The sequence below is a fragment of the Opisthocomus hoazin genome, chromosome 3 (genome assembly GCF_030867145.1).
Source record: "Opisthocomus hoazin isolate bOpiHoa1 chromosome 3, bOpiHoa1.hap1, whole genome shotgun sequence".
Lineage (NCBI taxonomy): Eukaryota > Metazoa > Chordata > Aves > Opisthocomiformes > Opisthocomidae > Opisthocomus > Opisthocomus hoazin.
Genome location: NC_134416.1, coordinates 13,847,550 through 13,874,413, shown reverse-complemented (window position 1 = coordinate 13,874,413; position 26,864 = coordinate 13,847,550). Strand labels below are relative to the sequence as shown.

The window sequence follows — 26,864 nt, the reverse complement described above, 5'->3', positions numbered from 1 at the left end:
TTAATTGCTCACCAAGCTGCAAATTCTGCCTCCAAACTACATTTGTTTTCAAATCCACCTTGTCTAAAAGGCAGCAAACATCACAGACATCTCTGCCAGGTTCACTCAGCAACATGTCTGTATCTGGTCTTACAGTGCATCAAAGACATTCTCTCTGCCAAAGACCTGATGCTCTGAAACAATCTCTGAAAGCCTCCCTTCACCTGACTCCTTTTCCTTCTCCTGGCTTTCAAGACCAGGCTGTAACCAAGCCACGGACAGACAGGCAGCCGCACGCATCCCTGCCATGGCTGCGTGGCTCACTGGACATCCGTATTCTCTCTCCAGTGACAACCAAGTCTCACCATTCTCTAATTCTCACAGGCATCTAAACACTTTTTCTTTCTATCAGCACTCTTATTAGCATGAAAGGGTCTGAATGTGTGACACCTGCTCATGGTTTCATGTACCTAGTGCTGCTAGTCTCATGGGCTTTCACTTCCGCTGATGTGTTTAAGCACCGTCATCCTCACCACGATTTCCTTCTACATCAGTCACTGACCTCTGCTCATCTCTGGTCTCTGTGTTTTCTCAGTCTTGACCAGTGCTGGGAACAGGTTCAACGACTCAAAAAGCCTCCATACAAAGGCAATGCAGATGATTACCCCAAATGGAAAAGCTTTCACAAAACGGTAGTCACCAACAGCCCGAATAACAGATTGCAACACTATGTTGATTCTCTTTAAGTCTAATATTTACATTTACTTTTAAAAACAGACACGGCCCTTAGCCCCTATGATCTCTTGTTTGTTTGCAAATTGTCACAAACACTTGTCAGCAACAATTATCCAGTGTTTAACAAGACCAGCCTCGTTTCATGCTGAATTTTAAGTGTTCAGGAGTCCAAGGCATCCTCTGACACTAATGGGAAGGAGCTCTCTCCAGCTGCTCAGCTCCCATAAGACAGGATTGAACTTGCAAACAGTTCTTGCCATCCAGTTGAAGGAGTTTCACACTGAAGCAGTTGGGCGCAGGGAGACTTTAAGGACACACACAAAGGCGTTTGTTAGAAACAAAGAAAGTCTTTGTACAACTGAGACTTATCCCGGGCAAGACCTTAATTTCTAGGGTTCAGATACTGTCAAAGCACTTATAACAATTTATTGCAAGTTTGTACAAGAAGCACCCTTTCTCTGATAGCGACAAATTTGCCAGCATCAGTGTTCAGGGGGCATTTTGCAAAGCCTGTTAGCTGCAGCTCCTCTGAGTTTCAAAAGGTCTGAAATCTTCAGTTTTCCTCTACATTTCTGGCTTGAGTCATTCCAGCTATCCAGAAGTATTCAGGATCCAACCCTACCTCACTCCAAGTGAGCCTCCCATCAGGCAAACTATTATTCATAGCAATCGCTGACTGTCTCGACATCCTCAGTTCTCCTGTGCTTTGGATTCTGACTGTCCCCTTTTGCTATCTCCAGTCCCAGTCTGTGGTGAAAGCCTTCCCCAGTGCCCGGCCTGAGTCCAGAGACACCACCTCACACCAGCTTTGCATCAGCCTGAGCGTTACCCGAGTGCTGAGATGGTGCCGCAGGGTTGAGCATCAGTGTGGGAAACATGTCCTGAACCGTTCTCTGCCCCACTGGAAATGACTCACCCGTCCCTGGAGCTGCTGGGCAGCAAAACGCAGGCGGCCTGCCTTTGCTCTGAGTGTTGTGGAAGTCACGGAGGAAAGGGTGAAAAACAAAGGGGTCTATCTCCTTGTCTACGCAAGAGGCAGCAGGATTTCTTTCCTGGTGGAGGAATGCAACCCTGCATCCCCATGGGTAGGGATCAGCATAACATTTCCACCGCTCACCCCGAAAATCCTGCAGAACAAGCATCATTTTAAATACTCCCAAGGTACAGGTTTACTGCAGGATCTCTGCTCCAACTCAGCCTATGGCACAGAGAATTCATAATACTTCCAGAGGGGCCCAAAAGTCTTGGCCATACAAGCAATCTGAGATCCAGGAGCCTAACACAGGCAACTAAAAAAAAAAAAGTTTTCCTTGTGTCAGGCTCACGCGTTGCCCAAGGTCCCTCTGCGGCTCTGGGTACGACAGTTTAACCAGAACTCGGCAGGGCAGCTGTCTGATGGCCTCCTCCACGCTGCGCAGACAGCATAAAGCAGCAAAGGAATGAAAAGCAGAGTCAATCTGCAATTAAATAATAGCCTTTATGTTTTCCAATAGTTGTCTTCCAGCAGCTTTAAAATCTCCTTGTGCGCAAGATGTGTTTCTTATCTAATATTGGCATAAAGCTGATGATGTGCACCAGTTTTTATTTAAAAACCCCACCTCCCCTCCATTTTTTTTATTTACAGTGATAACTGTATTTAGAAGAAAATTCTCTTCTCCGGCTGCAGTCCCACAACCCACTCACAGATTAATTACACTGGTGGAGTGCCTGGAACCCAATTTTACTATTTAGCAGATGGTATTTCAGAAGCCTTCGATGCTACCATCTTTTTCACCTACATTACAACCAGTCTTTTCCTTATGCCCACCACCAGTCAACTGCAGATTGCATCCCCACCCCAGCCACTCTTTTAAACTATAAATTAATACTGAAAATGGTTTAGGATAAAATTCTTCAGTTTTCTTCTCTCTCCACTCCAGATAAGAAACACCCACTCCCACTGCTGCCTCCTCCAGATTAGACCAAGCCCTCAAAATCAGCCAAGTTTTTCTCTTCCACTGATCAATATTCTCCAGTGTCGATTAGAAAATAACCGCTTGCAGAAGGAGACTGGCCCAGAGGGCAGGAATAATGTTAAGGGGTTGCAAAGAGATAAACTTGGCCTGCAGGAGAAGAGCTATTTCATGCCAAGCCCTGCAAGCCACAGAAGGATTAGGCTGCATTTCTCACGTGCGCCCCAAGTAACTCATTCCAGAGAGATCAGTCCCTGCAGCTGTTGTATCCCCAGTCTGCTCAGAGCCAGCCGACCTGGAAAGGCAACACCTTTAGGAGGACACACACAAAAAGGGATGAGAAACAGAAATAAGCAACAAATCAGAGACGCATTTAAAAAGCAACAGAGATCCTGGTGCTGCTTACTGCCGACAGGGAGATGCAGAAGTAGACAGGCTCTCTTAGGACACCCCAGCTATGGCACGCTGCACGCCAAGGTAGCACCATGCGGGTGGTATGCTATTCGCAGGAGCTTCTTCCCACTAGGAAATCCAAAGGCAGTTTTTCCAAACCACACTTGCGACCACCAAAACCCTCCCAGTGTAATTCAGAACATGTATCCTTCCATCTCTGACAAGAACTGAGAATCCTGTAAGAGGTAAAAGGTGGACTTGACCATAGCAAAGTTTCCAAGCTCTCACTAATAATTAATTCTTAGCTACATACTGCTTGTTTTCTCTTCTTTATCACCAAAACCCTCTGAACTATCGCAGTTTCATTCCAAAGAAGAATTTTTTTTCACAGGATAACAAAAAAATATCCTACTGTCCTGGTTTTGGCTGGGATAGAGTTAATTTTCCTCCCAGCAGCTGCTGTGGTTTGGATTTAGTCTGAGAAGAATGTTGATAACACTGACGTTTTCAGTTGTTGCTAAGAAATTGAGGACATTTTCCAGTCTCCCATATTCAGCTAATGAGCAGGCGTGCAGGAGCTGGGAGGGAGCACAGCCAGGCAGCCAGCCCAAGCTGGCCAGTGGAAATATTCCATACCATGGGCATCATGCTCAGTTTATGAATGGGGGCTGGCCAGGGGGGAACTTCTTCTGTGAGTTTGATCTTTTCCATGAGTTCAGTCTTTTTTCCATGAGTTCAGCAAGTTCTGCGAAATTTTCAAGTTTGGCAAAATCCAGGAGCTCCAGGAAATCCATGGGTTCTACGATCGCTGCTCGGGGACTGACTGCATAATCAGTCATTGAGCAGTGAGAAAATTGTATTGTGTATAGCTTGTTTTACATATTCTTTATTACTCTTATTTCCTTTGTTGTCTTCTTAAACTGTCCTTATCTCAACCCACGAGTTTTAACTTTTGTCCATTCTCCTCCCCATCCCGCTGCGGGGGAGTGGAGGAGCAAGTGAGCAGCCACATGGTCCCAGCTGCCACATTACACCACGGCACCCACCTACAGAATCACATCATGTCTGAGGTGGGAAGAAGGGCTCTCTACAGATGGCCTAGTCCAACCCCTTGCTCAACACAGGGCCACCTACATCACATTGCTCAGGGCTGTGTCTGGTCAGGTTTTCAATATCTCCAAGAATGGAGACTCTACAACCTCTTTGGACAACCTGCTCCAGTGTTTTGAGCACCCTCAGAATAAAATGTTGGGTTTTTTTAATGTTTCAGTGGAATTTGCCATCCTGACACTGGGAAGCGCTGAGAACCACCTTTCTCTGTCTTCTTTACACGCCCCCCCCCACCCCCCCCAAGTCAAGCATCCACACATAGGTAAGGTGCCCCGAGCCTTCCTTTCTCCAGACTGAGTAATCCCAGCTCTCTCAAGCCTTTTCTCACAACAGATGTTCCAGTTCCTTGACCATCTTTGTGGCCCTTTACTGGACTTGCTCCAGTACGTCCATGTCTCTCCTGTACCGAGGAGCCCAGCTCTGGACACAGCACCCAGATGTGTCTGACCAGGGCTGAGTAGAGGGGAGGGATCACCTCCCTTGACCTGCTGGCAATGTCCAGCCTAACACCACCCAGGAGGCTGGTGGCCACATTTGCCATACGGGCACACTGCTGGCTCATGGTCTACTTGGTAGACCAGGACCCCAAGGGCATTTTCTGGGACCTGCTCCAGTGTGCAGCGGTGCATAGGGCTACTCCTGCCCAGGGCAATGCTTGGCACATCCCTTTGTTGGACTCCACGAGGCTCCTGACAGCCCACTTCTCCAGCCTATCCAGGTGCCTCTGGACAGCAGCACAACCCACTGGTGTATCAGCCACTCCTCCCAGTTTCATATCATCTACAAATGTGCTGACAGAGCACTCTGCCCAATCACCCAGGTTTAGTAATGACGAGGGTAAACAGTACTGGCCCCAGCACTGACCCCTGGGTCACCACTAGGGACTGGCCTCCATGTGGACATGGCTCTGGGCCCAGACCTTCAGGCAGCTTTCAGTCCACCTCCCTGCCTGCTTGCTAAAGGCAGGATAAACAGCATCCATTGCCCTCCACTTGTCCACTGAGCCCATCATCTTTGTAGGCGGCTATGCAAATTCAGTTAGAAATACTGAGAAATGACACACACATAGACAGGATAAATTATGTTATTTTAAGCTTCAAATGAAGATGATCCTTGAATTGTGATTCAATTTATATGCTCATCAAAGAACACACATTCATGCTTTGCTGAAGAACTAACATAACATCAGAGTGAAGTTTGTATTACAAATAGGCAGGTGGGTAGCTATTCCTCCCCATCTCTCCCCAGGAAAAGGACATTTGCTGGAGCTCCAACAGAGATGTCATCATGATAAACGTGCTCTTCAGTGAAAGGAATATACCACAGCCATTCAGATGCTGACTTAACCTTGTTGCCTCTTGACTCAAATCCATCATCTGTGTTAAGATAAATGATAAAGTATGTATTCTGAAATATGCATGTTAATGAAGCTAGCTTTACTTGAAGACAGTTGAAAGGGAAATTTCTTGACTTCTATCTGCTACTGAGTATATAGATTTTTTTTTCCCCAGTTTATTCAATTTCCACTTTGAAACACAAAAAACTGTGCCTCTCTGCCAAAGAAGTCAAACAATATTTGCAAAAAACCCACCAAGATTGTAAGGAAAAACTATGCAGAATCCAAACCTTTCACGTAGGTTAGTCAAAGCAACAAAATACACTCTCTCAGGCTCATCAACCAAAGCATCTCCGATTTTCACAGCAACACCCACCATCAGAGCTGAAAGAGTACCAGCAAGGCACATTCCTGCACTCCAGCTGCCTGCCTTAATATCCATAAAGGACCACATGCCCCCACAGGATTTTAATATAGTTGATTCATTTGATAAAATGTGAAGCATCTCTTCTTATTTTTTTCAATTTCTCAGAAGTTAATTCTCAGTCCTCCTTCATTGTACTACCCTCTATCCTGGTGACTCATCATTTTTCCTCTCCCAACAGCCCAGTTTTTAACCCAAATACTGTTTTCTCTCACTCTTCCCTGTTTGACACATCCATTTTCTGCATTCTAAGCAAAGCTCCACAGCAGCAGGCATCCCTCACATACACGTTACACCCCTGTTCAAAAAAGCTTACATCCCATTTCAACCACCATCACTTTCAGTGCTCCTTTTCCGCCTCCCTCCCCCACCAGCTCTGGTCCTTTTCTCTTTTTGCCAGATGCGGTTTTCTAACAATTTTTGAGGTCTCCCTCCAACAGCACGGAGTATTTAGTATGAGTAGCTGGACTTCACACTGTGCTGCTGTGACAGTTATTTTTGTGTCCGGTGCCAAAGTGATTTTTAAAAGCATCACAGCTCCCTGTTGCTGGTGTGAACCCAAATCTGTCCCGGTGGCAGACTTGGCTGGAATCAACCCTCTGCCGTCACTAATGCTGTCTGCCAACAGCTCTCTCAATGAGAGTGGAAGAACTCAATGGAGTTTTCTCCAGCAGAATTCTTCACCCACATGACCAGAGGCTGAACTTCTGATCAACAAGGGGGGCTGCAGCCATGAGAGGACAAGTGAGTACACCAGACAGATATATGTCAGATGACACACTGAGACAGCAGGGGTGGAAGCTTTCCATGGTCTCAATGTCATGCCAGAATGTGTCACGTTTGTGACAGAAAAGCCAGCTTTCCCACATGATAAGGGGAAACCTTTACTTTCATTTGGTCAAAATGATCTCGTGCCCACAAAACGTCCTCATCTTCTAGGTTAAAGGAACATCCACACCTTACTCAGTGTTGGTGCTGTACCCCACATACTGTGAACCCTCTATACAGAACATCTCTACAAGCAGACATTGAACAGTATCATCCCATACCCAAGTGATTCCAGCTTCAAGAGACTGGACCCTTAGTACTTACACACGTACTCTGATGTGAAAGCCCAGGTGAACTGACAAACATTAAGCCTACAGCATTGCAGAGGGCAGGAATGCACTGCGTCTATGCTTAGATGCTCCTTATCTACATATAGATCTTACAGTCCCTACCAATCTTCAGCTAAAGGGCTACGCTGGAGAAATAAATTGGTGTGGCCTCAGCACAGACCAAGTTTGCCCCAGGGGGACGTATCCTGTGCACACAATGGGTGCTCATCCTGTAGCAGCTGCATCTGAGTCTCAAGTTTAACCAGGGCTTATGCTCCAGGAGAAGGGGCCTTCCCACTTCCCCAGACACCCATCACGCACCCTATACAAGTGCTGCCCATTGCTAATAACATCTACGCATCTCATATAGTAGAGAATCAGACCAGCAGCAACTGCACTGAGGCCTCATCATCTGTTCAATGAATTTCACAGAATTCTTAGCACATTTTTCCATTTACTGGTGTGTTCTGCATACAGCCCTGCCAAATCTGCTTCAAATTGTTTAGAAGATCTGATACACCACTACCAGTATCTGTTCTGGCCAAGTTTCCCAAGCTGTACAGAGAACTGGAGACTGTAAAAGCAGCTTAGCAAAGAATCTGAGCTGCTTTTCCACAAGTCACTTGACTTAACACACTGAGGCAAGTCTCAGTATGGATGAGGCACTATATTTCTTTCAGGCCAAGAACGTAACAGCCTCCTTCCAGTGAAGCACAGCAGCTTCTTTGTTGCTTGCTAACAGAAATGTGAAGTCTGCCAATCCCGCACCACAACCAGAAATAATGCATTTATTTTCAATTTAGTAGCGTCTAGTCCTGAAGGTGAAAGACTTTATTATAGCTTTGAGTTTGCTTCAAGTTTGGAGCACAGACATATTAAATTGTCTCATCCATCAGTATTATTCTTCTCTTCACTTACACCTATTGCGGAAGCCACTCATCTTCCAGATCCTACAAGCCATGTATCAAAACCATCATACAGTGCAGAGCTGCAAGAGTCAGAGAAATGAACATGGGAAAACCCTAGGTGTTATTCAACAGACCTGCAAATGCAGATTTCACTTGGCTGGGTCACCGCCGTGACTCAGATGTACAATGCTCCTTGCTGGCTCATCTTCTGCCAGACAACTGGGCAGCAAACCTCCAAACCCAGCCCCAGAGCCCACTGCACGATGTACCACGGGCACAGGATCCAGTCCCAGGGAGCCAGAAAGCTGCCTGCAGTTCAAAAGCTGCAAAGTGCCAACATTGCATTTACCTCACTTCCATCCACAAGACTAAAGTTCAGGCAAAATTTACAGTTAGTCAGCTAAGGTTCCTCTCTGGAAGCAGAGACACACAAGCATCCTCTGGAGATGTCTGTCTGACTCCCTGGAGTGGCTCAGAGCTATGCATAACTTTAGACAGGCACAGTTAAGTGAGACAGATCCTACCCTCCAAACTGAATGCAAGCTGATGTGCTGCAGGTTCCTCCAGCAAAGTTATTAAGTGATAAAACTGCCAGTTTCAACAAATTGATTCAGAGAGTTTCCTCTTGAGGCTTGAACATTTAACAGTTCTTGAAAATGATGCAAAACATGCCAGGAAAAAGGATGGAGACAAAGATTGTGGGAAAAAAAGGAAAAAATATTGATTGTGTTCTTTATACGGGTGGTCAGTAATGCCAGAAGTAATGGCAGCAAAATTTTCCTATTTGTTATAGCTATCTCATGGTAATCTCTGGAATACCCCAGCCTGTGTTTATAAGCCCAGGAAAATGGAGCTTATTCACTTGCAGACAGCATAGCATCATATGGGACTAAGTGGCTGGCAGAACTGATATACAGAAAAGAGCAGTATGTTTCAACAGTGACTAAGAGTGGTTAAAAGAACGCGTATTTATTAAATATATGAATATTTACATACATATTACAATACACCAAACATGGGGAGGAATGAACTAGTATGACACACTGTGGAGTACTAATTCAAAGCAGCAAACTGCAGAACAGTTAAAAATGAAGGTTAGGGAAAAAAAACCCACTGTTGAAAGCAAAATACGTCAAAATTTAGCTACAGTTTGCAAAAGAACTACAGCATCAACATGCCGGCAACATCCTGGACATGATACTGCCAAATGTAGCCATAACAGCCACTCACGGACAGCAGCATCAACAGCTATGGGTGGTTTTTAATTATTCTAGCATTTACACTTCTCTACATCATCCAAGCAAAGACAAAGGCATCTTCAAAAAACACAGAATCTCTCCTGACTTTTATTCTAATCCTCTGTGCCACCACTGTTCCCTCTGCGTTTTCTTACAACCTGGAGGAAATACGAGTAACCACCCCGTCATCAATGTATCAAGAGGAAGCCACCAGCGAACTTTACTCAGAATGATATGAGACAAAATATGCAAAACCCACAATGTGTACTGAGTCAAAACTGGTTCCAGACGTAGGCAAGATCAGAGGACTGAAACCCTGGTACATCAGCAGACACTGACCTGTCATTTGCCCTGCAGCCCACGATTTCTGCCTTAACCAGGTGCTTCCCGGCAGCAGGAGCCTTCCAGGTTCCGAGTCATAGAATCACAGACTGGTAGGGGTTGGAAGGGACCTCTGTGGGTCATCTATTCCAACCCCCCTGCCGAAGCAGGGTCACCTACAGCAGGCTGCACAGGACCTTGTCCAGGCGGGTCTTGAATATCTCCAGAGAAGGAGAATCCACAGCCTCCCTGGGCAGCCTGTTCCAGGGCTCCATCCCCACACTTGCCCTGTGGTCTCTGCTCTCACAGGCACAACGCGTGGGTGCTGCCCCACAAGGAACTCCGCTCCCCACGGGAAATGACTGGCGGCTTCATCTGAGCTCACAGGAGCTCTCAGTGTGGCAAAACTCAGGGCATGCAGTGGCTCCGGTGCATCACAGGGACTCTGTCTCCTGCACTGCCATGCCCAGGCTTACGGACCGCACATGGGTGTTGGAGCCCCAATCCAACCACATGCAGAGTTTGACTTCCTAAATCCTTCCTAAAAAATCTACAGGAACTGAAAGAGATTCATGACTTGCCTAGACCAGATCACAAGTGTGTGTGAGTCATGGCGTATCTTGGAGACTTGTATTTTAAGGGCTTTCATCAGAACATTTTTAACCTGATTTGCATGAATTGATGACACAAGCCAGATTATTTTTGTGGTGGATTATATGAAAAAGTCTCTTCCACAACATTCAGGGCCATCTCACCAGGACACACACAAGATCAATGCCATAACAGAAAGCAACAGAATCACAGAATGGCAGGGGTAGGAAGAGACCTCTGTGGGTCATCTAGTCCAACCCCCCTGCCGAAGCAGGGTCACCTACAGCAGGCTGCACAGGACCTTGTCCAGGTGGGTCTTGAATATCTCCAGAGAAGGAGACTCCACAACCCCTCTGGGCAGCCTGTGCCAGTGCTCCATCACCCTCAGAGGGAAAGCTATGAAACCAATATGGTAAGCACACACTGAACAAGCAGCTAACATTGTATCTTCCATTGAGGCTGAAAGTCTTTTAAAGGAAATAGCCAAATTGTAAATAAAGTGTACTAATAATTGCCACCGCCTAATTGAAATGAAACACAGACTACCATTAAGTGGGAAAAGAAAGCACATCCTAACAACTTCTCCCATTTCAGATTCAGAGTGAGAAGAGAGACTATTTGTTTACATGTGACACCATCTTAACAGCACTTATCCAGCTAGGAACCATATGATAAGTTTCAAAACATGTTGAGTATTGTATTATATTATCGTATAGGAAAAAACCCACACTGTATTATTCTCAACAATGTTTTACAATGACATGCACAAAACAGAAACAGCAACTCTTTCACAGGCTGATTGCACATATGGAAAGCATCCTAATCTACTGAACTTGAAAATAAAAGGATTAAGAAATAAAATACACAAAATCCATCATTTCTGTTTAGTGTGACTCAGTTTAAATCAGAGTCAATATAGGACCTGCGCCAAAGTGGTTCTCATCAGATGGAACTCAGAAACCTTCTAGATTTGCAACCATCAGTGGGATTGCCAGAATGAAAGATACTGGTTTAGACTAAAACACTGCTGTTGTCTTTTTTTTTTTCAGATATTTTAATGAAATCAATAATTTATTTGTATTTCTTTGAAAGGAGGATTTACTTCCTTTCTGTATTCTTTTCAATTATATTCTTCAGTGTTTAATTATATGCCCCTCCACTGGCATCATAACCACAAGTGACTCAAGGAGACAGAAGCAAACCCACCACTGAGAGGGGGAAGCTACAGAACACTCACAAAACCCATCTTTTTTTTGTAGGCCACAATTCTCTTAGTGATTTATCAGTTATACTGTTTGCTGTGTCACACCATTGGTCTTTACTTGGCCTACCTTGTATTATACCTACTTCTAGCAACATCATACTGACAGCATTTAGGAGCACATTAGTTATAAGTATGCTATTAAGTTCCTTTTTGTTGGTCAATTTGTTTATTTTAACAGATTGCATTTTTCAAGCTAAGTAATTTACAATGGAGAGCCCTGCTGCTGTGCAACACGCGACGTCTGCGTGACACGGTAGCTGAAATGAAAACAAAAGAGTCGCAATTTGCTACCCAGAGACTGTCACAGAGAACAGCCATGCAGAAAGGAGGAGCTCTTCCCCGCTGGAAAGTTTCTAGAGAAGTCATTTGTTTCCCTGTCACCCCACTTCGCTACCAAGCTGCTCCACTTGCAATTCAAGGAGGTTTGCTTTACAACAGTAAACAGTTTCCATCCAACGAGCTAGTTATTTCATGCTGTAATAAACTCTTCCATTTCATGTACAAGCTAACTTGCACAACTGATCACAAGCAACAAAGTGCAAGCCAGGTCGATCAAAAATTGTGCAAACTCTGGGAAAAGGATAGGGCTGAAAGTCCCAAACACTCCAAATACTATGGCCTGGAGAACAACAGAAGGCAATGAGGATTAACACAAACATCGTGTTTTTGGTGCAGAGGCTGTATGGCAGTACCCTTCTGCATGCAGACCGTGACCAATCCCATCCTGAACTTGACACCTACAATACATCAAGCAAAACACACCCTCCAGTGCTGGTTTCTACCATATTCAAAGGGATCACAGGGTGCGCAGTAACCCATACGAAGTCACCCAGCTGCAACACGGCAAGTCTACATTCAGGCAGAGAAACCCCATTTCAGGAATCACCCTACCCTCAAAGCCTGCAGGGTATCTGCAAGTGACTGAGTTCATGAGTACCCAAAGCATTCATCTGTCATCTGGGTGACCCACAGAAACACTGCATGCAACTGCATTTTGGCTTTCTCCAAACTTTGTAACCTGCTAAAACATACAACCAAGCCATTAGTCTACCACAGAGTTAAGGAGATAGCTATCCTGAGATGATAAGGTTTCCAAGGTAGGCAGCCTCCTCTTTTTTTAGTATCTCGACGAGGGACTGCCCTTTTCCTCAGCTTGCCAATGTAATAGCCCCTAGCATAAACCAACACAATCCAAATAATTTCTTTTCCCAGAAGAATCATCCCACTGCCTGCCTGCCTTTACAAGGTGACTCAGTACTATGAACGAAGATGAGACTTCCTCTCCCAGCATGACAACTTCTTGGCATGATTTCCCACACGCAATGGCTCCAGTCAGTGTCTCTCCCAGTCCTGCCACCCCTCAGAGGTTTTGGTGCTCTCATAGAGGAAAGGGGGTAGAAAGAAAACAAGACCCTTCAGTGTTCCTACACAAAAAGGGGCAAGTAACTAATCAGAGGAAACCATGCAGAGAAAGTCACTTGCAGAACTGCATCAAAGCCTGTCTGAAACTTCACAGTCTGTTTTCCTTTTAAGATCTAACTAGCTTTTGATGTGGTCTTTGGTAACTAGGCAGTTGTATTGCGAACATAAATCACCTGCAATCATTCTCCCCTTCCTATTCAAGGACTCCTGTGTTCAAAAGGGGGTATTTTACTATCATTTTTCCTTTGATGGTTACTTCTATGCAGGGATTATTGGCAGCTCAGAGCTGAGATGTACAGAAAAGCCATGCTGGGGGAGAGAAGCCTCATCAGCTCGCTCTTCAAACCCCCCAGGATGCTAAAGGCACTCTGAGGCCCAGAGAACAGCAGGCAAGTAACATGAATGCAGATCAATTTTTTCTCTTTTAATAGATCCTCTGTGCACCCCCACGTAGGGAAAATGACCTGGCAGAATCCCATTCTCCTCCCTTTCCTCCTTGTTCCTACCTGGAAGTAACAGACAAGTCATTTTCAGCAAAAAGAGGGAGCATTCGCCACGGTGCAAACAGATCACCCTGCCAAATCCAGGCAGCAGTGCTGTGCAATGACAAAGCAGCATTCCATGTCACTAACTACCAGCCTGCTCAGTGGCCACCTCTTCCCCAATGGGAACAGTATCTGTAGGTCCAATGTGGCAAATCTTCCTCTTCAGATACATGTTTTCCAACTAGTGAATGTCCTGTTCAGTACACTTCATAATCCACTACAAAAGAAGTTATTTATTAATGGATAGTTTCAATACGTCCAGTTTTGGAAGGGCTTACACCCTCTAGGCAAAAGCACAAGGCCCTTTTAATAATCAAAGATATAAATAAGACACTGATAAGCACAAATTCAAGAAAAGAACACAAAATCCATCTGGTTTAGTCTCTAAATCCCACCTCTCTCGCAGCAATACGTATTAAGTCACATATAGGTAGTGAGGCTCATGTTCACTGCAACAGGGCACTATGAAATGCCTTGGACCTGGCTGATAGTTATGGGAAGAGCTCAATGGCTATCCAGTACCACCCCCCCCAACCATGAAACCATGTAAAACTTATCTCCCAGAGAGTTGTGACATGCACCTTCAGAAAAATTACTACTACACCCTGGATTTTAAAAATCTCACTTTGAAAATGAACAGCGCTTTCATTTCTTGAGGAAGACAGACATCCAGCAAATACTAACCATTTAAATACTCTTTACATTTTAGCATTAGCAGGTGGAGCCATCTCAAGCCTGGAACACAAGCAGATCTTGAGAACATCCTTACGACTGTAAGCAGTGCTATTCAAAAAAGGGAGATCCAAGTTTCCAGATGAAGAGTCTTCAGGTTCGAATCCCACTCTTCTTAACAGCTGTTATTTCTCGTAAGATGCAAAGCATCAAGATTATGGGAGGGGAAAAGTGTAGGAGATAGCACTGTTGCACCACAGCAGAAAACAACTCCATAGCCATTTCTGTTCTTCATGAAACTTTCAAAACTCGGCATTGTGACTAGGGTCTACCTGGTTGATTTAGTTTCACCTGTGGAAAAATTAAAAAAAAACAAACAAACACCACCAAAACAACAAGAAAAACAACAAAAAAACCCAATAAACCCCAAATAAAAAAACACCCCCAAAAAAACACAAAAAACCCAAAACCAAACAAAAAAAATCCCCAAAACAACTCCAAAACAAAACCCCCAACCATTAGGCAGCTCAAAGTCTGCGCACTGTTCATTTCTTTCTGAAGACATCTGACTATTGATTCTTCTCATATCCTGGTACGCACACCAACAACTAGAAGGTAGATTCGGCTGTCAGACAAATTTCCACTGGACTTCAAGGACAGGGTTGGAAAAGACATTCTTGATCTTTTGAGGCAACTGCAGCAATAGCATCATCTAGACGCCCTTCACTATGCAAGCCTGGGAGACCACAGTGAAAATTTCTCAGGGCAATTCTATAGCCCTGAGCTCGAGGATGCTGAGCAGTATGGACTGTTGGAGGTTATTATGGCCACAGCCGCACAGGTTTGGCTGAACGCCACACCTTAGCATAGAGGCATCCATTTTGGCCAGAATGGACAGACTTCTAAAACATTACTGTTAATGGTATTACCATGAGGACTGGAGAGTCTAAGGGGAAAACATCAGCTTTTCAGATCATGCACTTTGCAAAGGAAGATGCTGCCTAATCATGTGGGACCTTCATTTTCAAAGCAGCCAAATGCCGAATATAACTTAAAGCCTTGACAAGGCTCAGCCCCCAGAGGAGCTGAGCCATCACTGATACTTTTGTATTCAGAAGCCCTTCTCCATTCCAGCTCTGCTACAGTAAAAATCAGAACCAGGCAGGTGAAAACAAGAGATGATTGATAAAGATGACAATTTGGAGTTTCAACAAGAAAAAAATCTTGGTAGTGTTAGAAACCCACACCCATCCATTCCTGGATGCACAGGACATCCCTGAAGATACACACTATGACATGAAAAAGCAGGTCAAATGCAAATACTGACAAGCCCACTTAGACCAAGGCAGCATGGAACAATTTCATTGTTTTTTATTCTTGCTGGGACTGGAGTCAGTGAGCAGTACCAGACTTCCAACCCAAGATGCCCCCTCCTCCCAACTCCTGCAGCCAGATCCATCCAGTGAAGTCAGTGAGCAGGAGCCATCTGTTGAATGTGCATTAAGAGTAACATGTGAGCAAACGCTACCTCTACATTCATTGGATTATAATTACACACAGGACTATACTCTATGTGATATTTAGGAGAAAAATTGGGGTGAAGGTAGGACAGGGAGAAGAATACACGTCCTAGACGCCAGAAGTATTTCAGGCAGACTTGCCCAGAACAGGCAAACAAGGAATGCTTTTATGCTTTACAGCTCAGAGGAGTTGACTGCATTCTGCTCCGTGACAGCACAGGTCATGACTTTCTGTACGTTCATTTAATTTGAAAATACAACCACATTTATTACACTGAAGCACTCATCACTTCCAAAGTCTTCATGATTAATGCAGGGAAAAGGCTCGATAGACTGGAGCCTAATCATGCTCTACTTCTGTATCACTTTATGATTGTAGCAATCATATCGAAAGATAAAGGCATTTGTTACCCATCCCACCCCCAAACTGGATGTGGAAATGTTCTACGAAACCAAGCTGATGTGCAATAAAACTGCTGTTCTGGCCATTTACCTGTGCTGAAGCTGATACCTAACAAATGGAACCTCAAATCTGTTAAACAGTGTTACTACCTAGCATGCTCGGGGGAGCACAGAAACCAGTAGGGTACAGACAGCAATGTCACCATGAAGGCTGTTGTGACTAACCTTCACAGCCACCTACACGGCTCATGAACACAACCCGTGTTGGGTCATACAGTTAGATCAAGTCTTTAACCCAGTGCACGTATTTCCTTCTTTTACTCTGATGCATCTACTGCAATAAAGACACCCCACACAGGGAAACAGCTTGCTATGCTGCCCTTCAGTTGTCAGTATCTGAGGCAAGTCACCTACACAAGAAAATCACATCACTGTAGATTATTCTAATGACCACTGGATACCACAGACAGAACAGCAGGAGCAACTCATGAGACTGTGGAATAGCATTCAAAGCTGTATCATCATTACTTAAGACAGTTGCTTAGATACCTATGGACTACTGAGGGGAAAACCATTAAACCAAAGCTGTTTCCTGCCAGTTCTCTTCACACTGGCATCACCTACTTACAGGAGAGATACTACATCAGCACTGCACACTCCCTGTTGCTACCCAAGGTAACTTTTCTGAATTGCACACCCGAGGCCCAAAGACTGCCCTGCTCAAATCCTAGTGACCCCAGTCTCTCAGGGGAGCAGGGTGGGGGAAGGCTCACAGGTCTCTCTAGAAGGTTGGGTTTGTTTCAACTCAGGGAGGCAGTCTCCCAAAACAAAGCAAAAAAATCCTCCTGCATTTATCTTGGCTGGCGTTCAAATTCCAAGTTTGCCCAAAACCTTCCAACCCCCCTGCCCCAGTACTATTCTGAAGGAACACTCTGGACACCAAAGGTCCTGAACACCAAGACAAGGGCAAAAGCCTTAAAGACTTTAAAACAGTAGCTTGAATTTGTGTTATGAGGGCATAAACTGCAACCTGGAGTAACTCCACCTATTTTCTTAATATTTTAGGTTAAAAAAATTCTAGATGCACAAGACTCTCAGAGCAGGATGATAATTCCTCAATACTTTATTAAGGTCTTTAATTTACGTACCATCGCCCTGTCAGCATGTCATTAGAGCATGTAAAACACCAGACAGAGGAAACACGTTGGCTACAACAGTCATAGGCTCTCTGAACATTAATGCAGAGTTCTACTACACAATGCAATCAGAATAAAGTAACAGCCAACCTACAGAGGTCGTCAAAAGGGAGACGAGACCATCCTTCCAGTACACACACATTTTACTCACAGCATTTCTTTATGCACAGACACTCACAATAGGGACTCACCAAGGAGTGGAAAAAAGAAAAAAAGTGAAGAGCTCCAAACTCCGGGAAAGTTCAAAAAGACCTAGTTTGCATACAAAAACTCAGTTAATTCCAGAAGTCCAGTGCAAGTGGACTTCTGAATATTATTAATCAGAAACGCTACCAATTTACCATGCAAACATTTTAATTGTTTAAATTGCTCTCTTCCAAGCATGAAGAGACAGAAGCACCACTCCACAGTGGTATCTCCTATGACAGTGACAAAGGACCACCTGCTTTTAACTTAAATAATAAATTCCTGTTTTGTTCACTGAGGCTGAATACCCACAGGATATTATTAACATTTCCCCTCCAGCATCTGGTCTAATAAAGAAACACAAAACAGCTTTGCTGTAGTACAAAAGTTTACAGAAAGTTCGACAATTTAAAGACAATACAAAATATGTTGTCTGAATTCAAATAATTTATGTAAAGTACATGAATGAGAAAACAATGGTGAGAAGATTTGAGTAACCATATTATCAGATGCATGTTCTTTGTTCCTAGAGATAACATACAGTCAAAAACACATTTATATTTTAATTTACAATAAAAGACAGCATTTCAAAATAAACAATTTCAGGTTTATCAGCCCTTTAATGTGAAAAAATTCCTGTTAACAGAGGACAAACTGATAGAATAAAAAAATGAAGCAATACTGAAGTCTCTGAAAAAGCCTGTAGCGTTTGTTTTTCCTTTTATTCAGGAGGGAGAAGACAACACAAAACAAAGAGCGTTTTTGTTAGTGCTCTGTCTTCTCAGTTCAGTGTTTTAAACAGTGTGATCAGAGCATCCAGGATCACTTTCATCCATTTACACCAGAAAAAAGCTACCGTCCTTGTGAGGAGGCAGGGTGCAGATCAGGCACAGATCTTCCCTTCCGCATGAAGCAGCACCACATCCACACAAGAGTGGATCCCACAGGCGAGGCCAGCTACCCCTACTGAACTCAGAATGGCAGCTTGGCCCCAACAAGCACCTTCTCAAATCACACGTTATTTCTTCATGTTTGCCAAACACTGAAACCCCAGAAGTCACCTTCTTGATTACGGTATCAGACAACAACCTGAAACACCCAAGATTTCTTACCATGTGTCAGTTGCCCTCCACATATTTGTGGTCAACTAAATAGTTTAACAAGACAACACATATCAATTTCTTGGAAGATACTTTAGTTCATTAATTCTTGATAAAAGCATTGGTTGCAGTACAAGTCTGACATACAGCAACAAAACATACTCAGTTTACATGCACAAGCAATTTAACAATAGTACATGGTCTCTCCTATTGCCATTATAAAAATGAACTCTCACAATGACAGCAGACACGGCCTTCTGATTGTTCTCATGAGCTCCAAAAAAAGCTATGAAAACAGTGTTCCAGTTGGTATGATGGCAAAGAACATAGGTTTGGCCACTACTGGAAGACTGCAACGAAGATGCCAGTATCGTAATGGGAAATAGTGCTGGAACTACTGCAAAAACAGCTACAAAAAAGCTATGCAAAATTGTTTTAATGTGTACTTCAGTTTAAAAAAATAACATGTGGGAAATACAGCTCTGTACAGAAACATACCAGAAACAAAACTACGTGCAAATGAAGAAAAGTTAAGAGTTTAAGGCAAGACAAATGTGTGGATGATTAAAACACCTGATCACTGAAGTATTGTAAACCAGCAGCAATCTGTTGGGGAAAGAGTGCATAATTTTCTAGCAGGATTGTTTTTTGTGGGTTTTTTTGTGGTTGAAGCTGGTTTTTTGGTTTTCGTTTTTTTTTTTTTTTTTAATAGACTTCCAGCTTTGAAAATGCAAGCCAAAACTCCTCTGTGTCTGTGTTCTATTCTTGCCTGGCTGAGATTTCTTTCAGTTTTACAGTTTGGTCCAGATTCTCCTGGTTTAATGTACAAAGTACAGTATATGCTGCTAAGACTATTCACTGCAAGTCTTCCAACATCTGCTTTTCAAAAAAAACAGATACAACACTGTCACCTTTATTAAAGATTGATGTCAAAGTTTCAGTACTGCTGTTTAAAAGCTTCTAGAAATGAGAACAGAGAACTCAGATTTATGATCAAGAGATAAGCAACAGGCTCTGTAAAACGTACACGTTACAATAAGACTTTTCCTATGGCAAATAAAAGTCATCAGGGGAGTTAATTTTTATTTTTTTTTTTTTAAATTTCTTTCTAGGTTTCAGAAGTGCTAACAATTCCAGCAATAAAACTTTCAAAGTGCCCTGGCTGTGCTTTTCTTTTCAGTGTCTTTTCCAAACGGTATTCAAACAAGTAAGAAACCCTCTCCTCTAATCAACAGTTATCAGTTTAGCATTATGCCTTTGGCAAGTCAGATCCTGAAATGTGATGAATATATAGTAGTTGTCATCAATTTATTTGTAATCATATAAAAAAAGCACAGTTATATGTGACTGCACTGTCAGATCTGTAATACACCACATAGGACTGCAAAAATAAAAGGCAAAAAAGGAAAAAGGCCTCAAGTCTCCTTTTTTTGTTGTTTGTTTTTTCTACTAGTTGTCTCACAGCAAAAAAAAAAAATGGCAAAGGCATCTTAAATACAAAGTTATGATCTCCAAATCAGGTCCTCTAATCCAGACTGATGGTATACTTCATTATTTAAACTGAACCACCCACTACAAACTTGCAATGTCAGCACTCATTCATACCCTGAAGCATTTCCCAGCCTTGTCCACCCAATCAATTATTCACACCTTACTTTAAGCAGAACAATAAAAAAAAGTTTTGTGGTTTTGAAACAACTGGTCTGAATTCTTTAACACCACACTCAAGACTAAGGAAGACAAAATTAAGGATATCTCAACTCAATTCTCAAAATATTGTTTACAAATGAGAAAAAAAGGCGTGAATATGAAAGCAGAAAACGTGCTAACACACCACTGAAAAAATGGACTTGGTAAAGATCCTACCCTGGAAACACTTACCTTGTCAAAGGATTAAAATGATCATTTCAGAAGACAATTCAGAGACGCTTAGTCAGAATTGTGAAAAAATGCAAACTAGACTCTCCTAGATCAGTGAAATACCCAATCTAAAGGTAGTGCAAAATGATGGCTGGTGAGGGCGCAACCAGTCGTCTTGCAAAGTGAAGGACCTGACATTACTCACCACTGACCTCCTTAATAATCTGCATTGAAGGACCTGATGAACAGCTGTGAAATTTTGTCATGCAATTACAACTGCTAAGCAACTAATATCCAACTCAAGAGTGCTACTGTCATCCATGGTGGATTATTAAAGCAATAATCCATTAAAGAAAAAGTCAAAGGGGAAAGTGGTAAACATCAGTTGCCATAAGAGAAAACACTTCAAAAAACTTACAGTTAAACAAAAACTTAGATGGTATCTTATAAAAAGAAGTACTGAACACAACAACGCCACAATAAATTAGTGTTTCCATAAAACGACATGCTGAAGGTTTTGTTCCCAAGTCTATACATTTTTTACTGTCTGTTAATTCCTAAATATTGACAGCGTAATTGAATTATTGAGGTACAGCAGTTTACATTTGTGGATGTCTTGTAAAAAGGTTATTTTTTTTCTTCCAGTTTTTCTTCCTCATCGCCAAAGAACAACAAAGGAAACATTCCTAAAAGGCAGCCAATGGTCACTCCAATAGCTTTACCCTAGAGAAAGGGGGAAAAAAATTAAGTTTCTCACTGTTCAGTTGTTATTCGTTTGCTGTGTAGTACCAACACTACCAGGAAAACAGACCCTTTGTTCTAGCTTTTGGATAGAAGACCCATTTTTCTTAGCATGCAGACTAGAAACACAATCTATGAGAGACACACAGATACGACAAGGTTATAAACAGTGTACGCTGTGATAAAAGGCAATTCTGAATAAAGAGGAAGGGAATGACCCATGAAGAGCTGCTCACATGGTAAGGAAGGAGACAGAGTCAAAGGATTAGTAGGATGGCCAGGAAGACAAGGAAGGAAAAAAACCAACACACATTTTAGGTGTAATTATAAATGTATCTGCTTATGCAAGTTACCTAAGTCAGAAACAAGGAATTCTTTGCTAACATGATGGCTTGCAAAGGGACAAAAAAAAAAAAAAAAAAAAAAAAAAAGACTGGAAAACATTTCACAATTGACCCAGATGTAAAAGTCAAGAGGAAAGGAAAGAGGCAAGACATGCAACATCCAAACCACATCACCAGCAGCAGGTGGATAGTGTTGAGAAACTTAAGACAGTGGGTAAAAAACAAAAAATGCTAGCCTACAGGCCAAGATACTCAGATGTCTTTTCACAGAAAAGTGCTGTCAACGAACTGCAGTGCAATGACAGGCTTTTGCCACGGACTCTGCTTCCACCGAGAAGATTCTTATGCTGGACAGACTACATGGCAGCCAGCTGACAACATGACCATTCTTTGCTGCTCTATCCTTTCATCTATCACTGCTAAAAGGAGACATTTTCCCCCCCCAGCTTCTCCTCAGCAAGTGTTATTTCTCTTCTCTTAAATCTGCAAAAAGATGTGTTTCCTCTGGAAGGTTCATTCTGGCAAAGTGAAAGAAATATCTGTTTCTTTCTTCAGTTTCTTCTAATCTGTTTCGTTAATCAAAATAAACTAATGGGCTCATTGCTGAAGTGGGACTGCTTCAAATGTTTAAATGTTAATTAAGTGATCATCCTGAAAATTAATCTGCAAGATGAGTGTCCCATAACTGTAAATCCAGTCAGTGAATACTACTCAAATGCTAAAATTTTATCCAGGGGAAAGCTAATTTCATATCCAAGCTAATTATAGAATATTAAAAATTAATACATACTAGCACAGGTATATGAATAGCAAGCACATACAAAGAACCTATGTAAACTACTAAGTGGCCATAATTTTAAAATAACTATCTTATCACAGTAGCTAGAGCTCAACCCAGGTATCTGCACAGCATACATGAAGTCATGACAGCAACCATCCACGTTACTAGCCACTCATGGCTTGCTGCATACAAAAATCCACCCAAGCCTGAAACAATCCAGTCTCACGGTGCTCCCTGATGTCAGCTCACAACTAAACCTTCTGGCAAATGTGCAAGATGTTGGTGGTCGTGAAGTATTTAATGGCCAAAGTGACAAAAAGGATTTACCACATATTAGTTGAAAAAAAAAAAAAAGCTCCATGGACACAGTGCCTACCTACGGGATACTCACCAAGTGTGCACTGAGACGCGTTTGCCACATATCGGCTTGTTTGGGTGTCAGATCAGGGATCGACAGACCCAGTCGTGAAGCTAGCGCTTCTACATAACCTGCAAGACTGAAAGAACAAGAAAACAAGAACAAACGATTTTGGATCTGACAGTACCTTCTAGCGAGGGAAATATTTGAAGCACTGAACTTAAAATGAATAGCTTTTCCTTCAGCACACTGACAAAACCACAGAGAGATAAATATGGGAAAGTGTTTGGACTTCTGATGGTCACGTTTTGCAGTGTAAGTTAACTAATTTTCTCACTGATTTAATACTCAATATTTCCATAAAAACTTTATGCAGTAAGTCACAACTGGTGTGAATGTTGCTTTTGCAGAGCTTGTAAGTTCCTTTACTCAAGGAAAGATTACACACACATGCACTAGTTAGTAATAATCCTTGCTATTTGCAGAAAAAAAAAAATAGCGTGGGAAAACGAGGCATAACAGAAAGCTTTACTTTCAGCAATTAATCAGAAATTTCCTTTAAAAAGTAAAAAAACCACTCAGTTGTATCTGTTTATATCAGAAATAGGTTGCCTATATCTGGACACATCTCATATACATAACTGTTTTATGTGAGAAGGAAATGTCTTCATATCTAGGCATACTAGTATTCGAGGTGGTGTATTGTGTACAGTCTATATATTATATGATGAAAAAATGGGGGTTTCCATTTTGTATTTCAATGAACGCACTTAATGTAGAAAAAAAATTCTAACGGTTCCTTAAAAGCAAGCACTACCTACAGACTACACTGAATCAGGTTAAGCACCAATCCCAATTTTATCACTTAAAATATGTGATACTGTGATAGCAGGAAAGTTATTCTATTTCTGAACTATAGCACTGCAGTTTTAACCTCAACAAGAGCCACCTGATGTTCCAACTTTTTTTAGCAAGGACAGAATACATATGTACAGTCATGTAATTTACTGAAGCAAAATTCAAGAGGTAGGAAAAAAAAATAAAGTAATTTCGGCAGTTTGTATGTTTTAGTTCAGTAGCACCAATAGTGTTGGCAAGAGATGGGGGGGAAAAAACCAAACAGTCTTAATACAAGTTCAGACATACCCCAGTCCAGCTAAATCTGAAACAAGGTTTCCCAAAGCTGCAGCTGGAGAGAGGAAGAGGGAAAAAAAGAGAAGGCAGCAAGTATTAATTACAAACAAAATCAACTGGCAGCCCTCCCTCCCCCTGCTATCCCAGTGACCCTCACTCTGCTCAGTATATATAGCATAAAAGACTAGAAGTAATTTTCTTTTAGAGTTCTTCTAACCTTATTACAGTTTGTGAAGATACTAGCAGACTAACAAGAGGAAGTGCAAACATTTTTCTCAACTTCTAGGAAGAAAAACTGACAAACACAAAAAGGCCAAACTGACACCTGGAAATCAATGTAACAACTTTTCAGATGAGAGTTAAAAACAGCCAAGCGTCGCTGCCAGTTTCATACAGCTAAGGCTGGGCACCATGCAAGGCCTTAACAGTGCCTCAAGAGGCACAGGAGCTCTGGAAATCGGAGCTGTTACTCATGCATGTGGCTTTGATAAACTTTGACATATCCATGAACTGTGTCGATTTAGGAATAAATACTGCACACATGACTGAATAAAGTCACACACTTAAAATATGTGACTTCCCAGCAGATCTTACTGAGATAAGCTTTCTTGTGACTGTCTTGCATTGCAAGAGAGGGCGGCAAATTACTAAATTATGAAATTACTCTGCTATATACATTGCCATGTAAGCTATCTGCGTGCTTTCGAGCAATGCTGCACCTGCAGTTGGTGGATCCAGGAGCAGTTTCTTCCCCTCTCCCACTGCAGAGGCACCAAAGCTGTTGAGCAGAGCTTATCAGTTTTGGCCCAGTGCAGGAGCAGGGTGGCTGCTGGGCCCTTCCCATGGTATCACATGGAGGCAGAGAAGCCACCAAAAACACTGGTGAACACAATAAAAGGACACCAACACTGATTACTTAGCACTGCAAGCAAGCAGCAACTTACAAATACATACATATACACGTACATAAATATGAGGCCCTAGGTCAGTTCCATTACAGAAATGCAAATACACTTTCCCAGGTGACCCATGATTTGAACTTTTACATTAAAACCAACAACAAGCACTTCAAAAGCTATCTGAACTGTAATTCCACTTCTGTAAATGGAATATGCCCTTCCTTCAACCACAGGACGTTTCTTTATCAGGAAAAGCAGCTACAAGACCAATGAAGAACAATTTCCAGTCCTGTGGCCCACTTTCCGCCTAGAATACAGGAATGTGCCATATTAGTCTACATATATTACATTTTTCTTACTTGCCTGCCATAGTCGAAATGCCTAGGACAACTCCAATTGACAGTTCTATTTGGGTTCCCTGAAAAATAAAGAGTTTTCTCATTATCTAAGGGATTTGGAGTTAAAATACACGATATCGATTCAACTGGCAAAAGTATTGCTTACTGCTTGCTTAAGTTAAAATTGAAAGGATAAAGGGACATTACTTCTACTAGATCTGCACAACTTCTGCCCTCCTGGCATATGTATTTCCCTCTATGACAACAGCCTACTTCTGATACTCTTAGTATTTTATATTGTTTCATAATGGTCACCTAATGGACAAAACCAGTCTTTATCTCTGCATACTGTTTTCTCCACTGCAATTCTTAGCTGAATGTATAGCTCTGAATGCAAATATCTACAAACACTGAGCAAACAAATAAAATGCAGTACTGTAGTTCCTTACTTTTTCAGCTGAAGAAACACAAAGTCACATTGAACCGCATGATGAAACCGCAGTGTGTTGCCCAAGGATGAGAGACAATGGGTATGAATCAAAACAAGACACATTCCAGTTATAAGAAAATGTTTTCTACTGTGAGGACAGTCAAGCATTGGAAGAGGTTGTCCAGACAGGTTGTGCAGTCTCTGCCCTTGGAGCTCTCCAAGAACCACCACGTAAAATCATGAACAACTTGGTCTAGCCTTACAGCTGACCTCACTTTGAGCAGGAGGTTAGACTAGAGACCCTCAGAAGGTCCTGAGCAGGAGCAAGACTGGAGACCTAGTGGGTCCAGAGTCCGTTCCCACCTGAACTATCCCACAATTAAGATCACACTGTCATTCATAATGCTACATGAGGAAGGGTATCTTTAGCCTTTATCCATCTTCCTGTGCCACTAGCCCACATTTGATCTTCCACATGGACATGAAAATATCTCAAGCGTTACTCAGAAATGCCAGTCTACATCAGTAGAAATCAGCACCAGCACTAATACTGCCTGCATCGCACAGAACAAAGGAACTCATTAGTAAAAATCCTGAAGACCTATTCATCAATGCATTATAATCACATTATCATCTGTCAGTACAAAAAGAAAAAAATGTATTGACCACATGATCATAAACGTGTCTTACAGCACAAATTAGGAGTGGAAAAAAAAGCAAGCCTCTTCTTAATTCAGTAAAACTAATTACAATACTGGCCTTCAGAAGGAATAACAGTCCTTTGCATTCTGCAAGGGCTCAATAGAGCATGGACACCTTCTTTAAAAAAGAAAAATTAAAATAGAAATTAGTGAGTTGATACAGAGGGAATGGAGTCTTCCTGAAGCTCTCGTTTACTCATTTAATACTTGAACAATATGAATCATGCCAACTTGATCAAGGAATTAAATAATGAACTTACCGCAGCAATCATAATTGCGTTATCCAAAAATCCAAACCCTACAAAAGGTAATGCATTGTGGAAGAACACTAGAAGAAATAAGTAACAAAGAGAAAATAAATATTTGTAAGAGAGTTCACTAGTTCACACCAACAACTGAAATGCCAGTCTAATACTGCCTTTACGAGAAACAAAGACAACATACATAAAATCCCTGTCCTACTACTACTGTTAGCGATCTTTTTATTTCTGTTAGGTTTTGTAAAACCCTTTGTTATGCAAGTGTTACTACTGGCTTGCGAAGAACCAGTTAAACCAACTTACTCTTTGCAAATACTTGTACAATTTTGGATAGAAGCCACTTATGCCTACTAGTGCATAAGAGAAATATTTACACAAACTTTGATTCTATTTACAGTCCCACTAACTGATGTTGCAGTCATCACTGAAGATTGCCAAGCTGTCTCACCAGGCACCCTGCATTCTTTTCATGCTCAAAATAAAGCCCTTTTCCCTGCAAGTCCCTCTCTATTCCTGTGCAAGAGCTCCATCATCTTCACACGTTACTAAACATTCATGTTTTAGGAATATTTCGCGGGCCTAGGCAATTCTTATCCAAACTCCTTCAGCTAAATCTACAAATGTTCA

The 26,864-nt window shown here is 42.3% G+C and overlaps 1 protein-coding gene across 3 annotated transcripts in view; it reads right to left on the bottom strand.

Annotated features, from left to right (window-relative positions):
- Window positions 1-17,014: 17,014 nt before the first annotated feature.
- The window catches only part of TMEM65 (transmembrane protein 65), a 34,113-nt gene continuing 24,263 nt past the window's right edge, over window positions 17,015-26,864 (bottom strand). For all 3 annotated transcript variants that reach the window (XM_075415597.1, XM_075415598.1, XM_075415599.1), the window contains 5 exons: window positions 26,238-26,305; window positions 24,872-24,926; window positions 23,622-23,664; window positions 22,509-22,614; window positions 17,015-20,974 (listed from right to left, as the gene is read on the bottom strand). In XM_075415597.1, coding sequence (XP_075271712.1) covers window positions 20,879-20,974; window positions 22,509-22,614; window positions 23,622-23,664; window positions 24,872-24,926; window positions 26,238-26,305 — 368 coding nt within the window. In that variant the 3' untranslated portion in view covers window positions 17,015-20,878. The remainder of the gene's footprint in view (window positions 20,975-22,508; window positions 22,615-23,621; window positions 23,665-24,871; window positions 24,927-26,237; window positions 26,306-26,864) is intronic.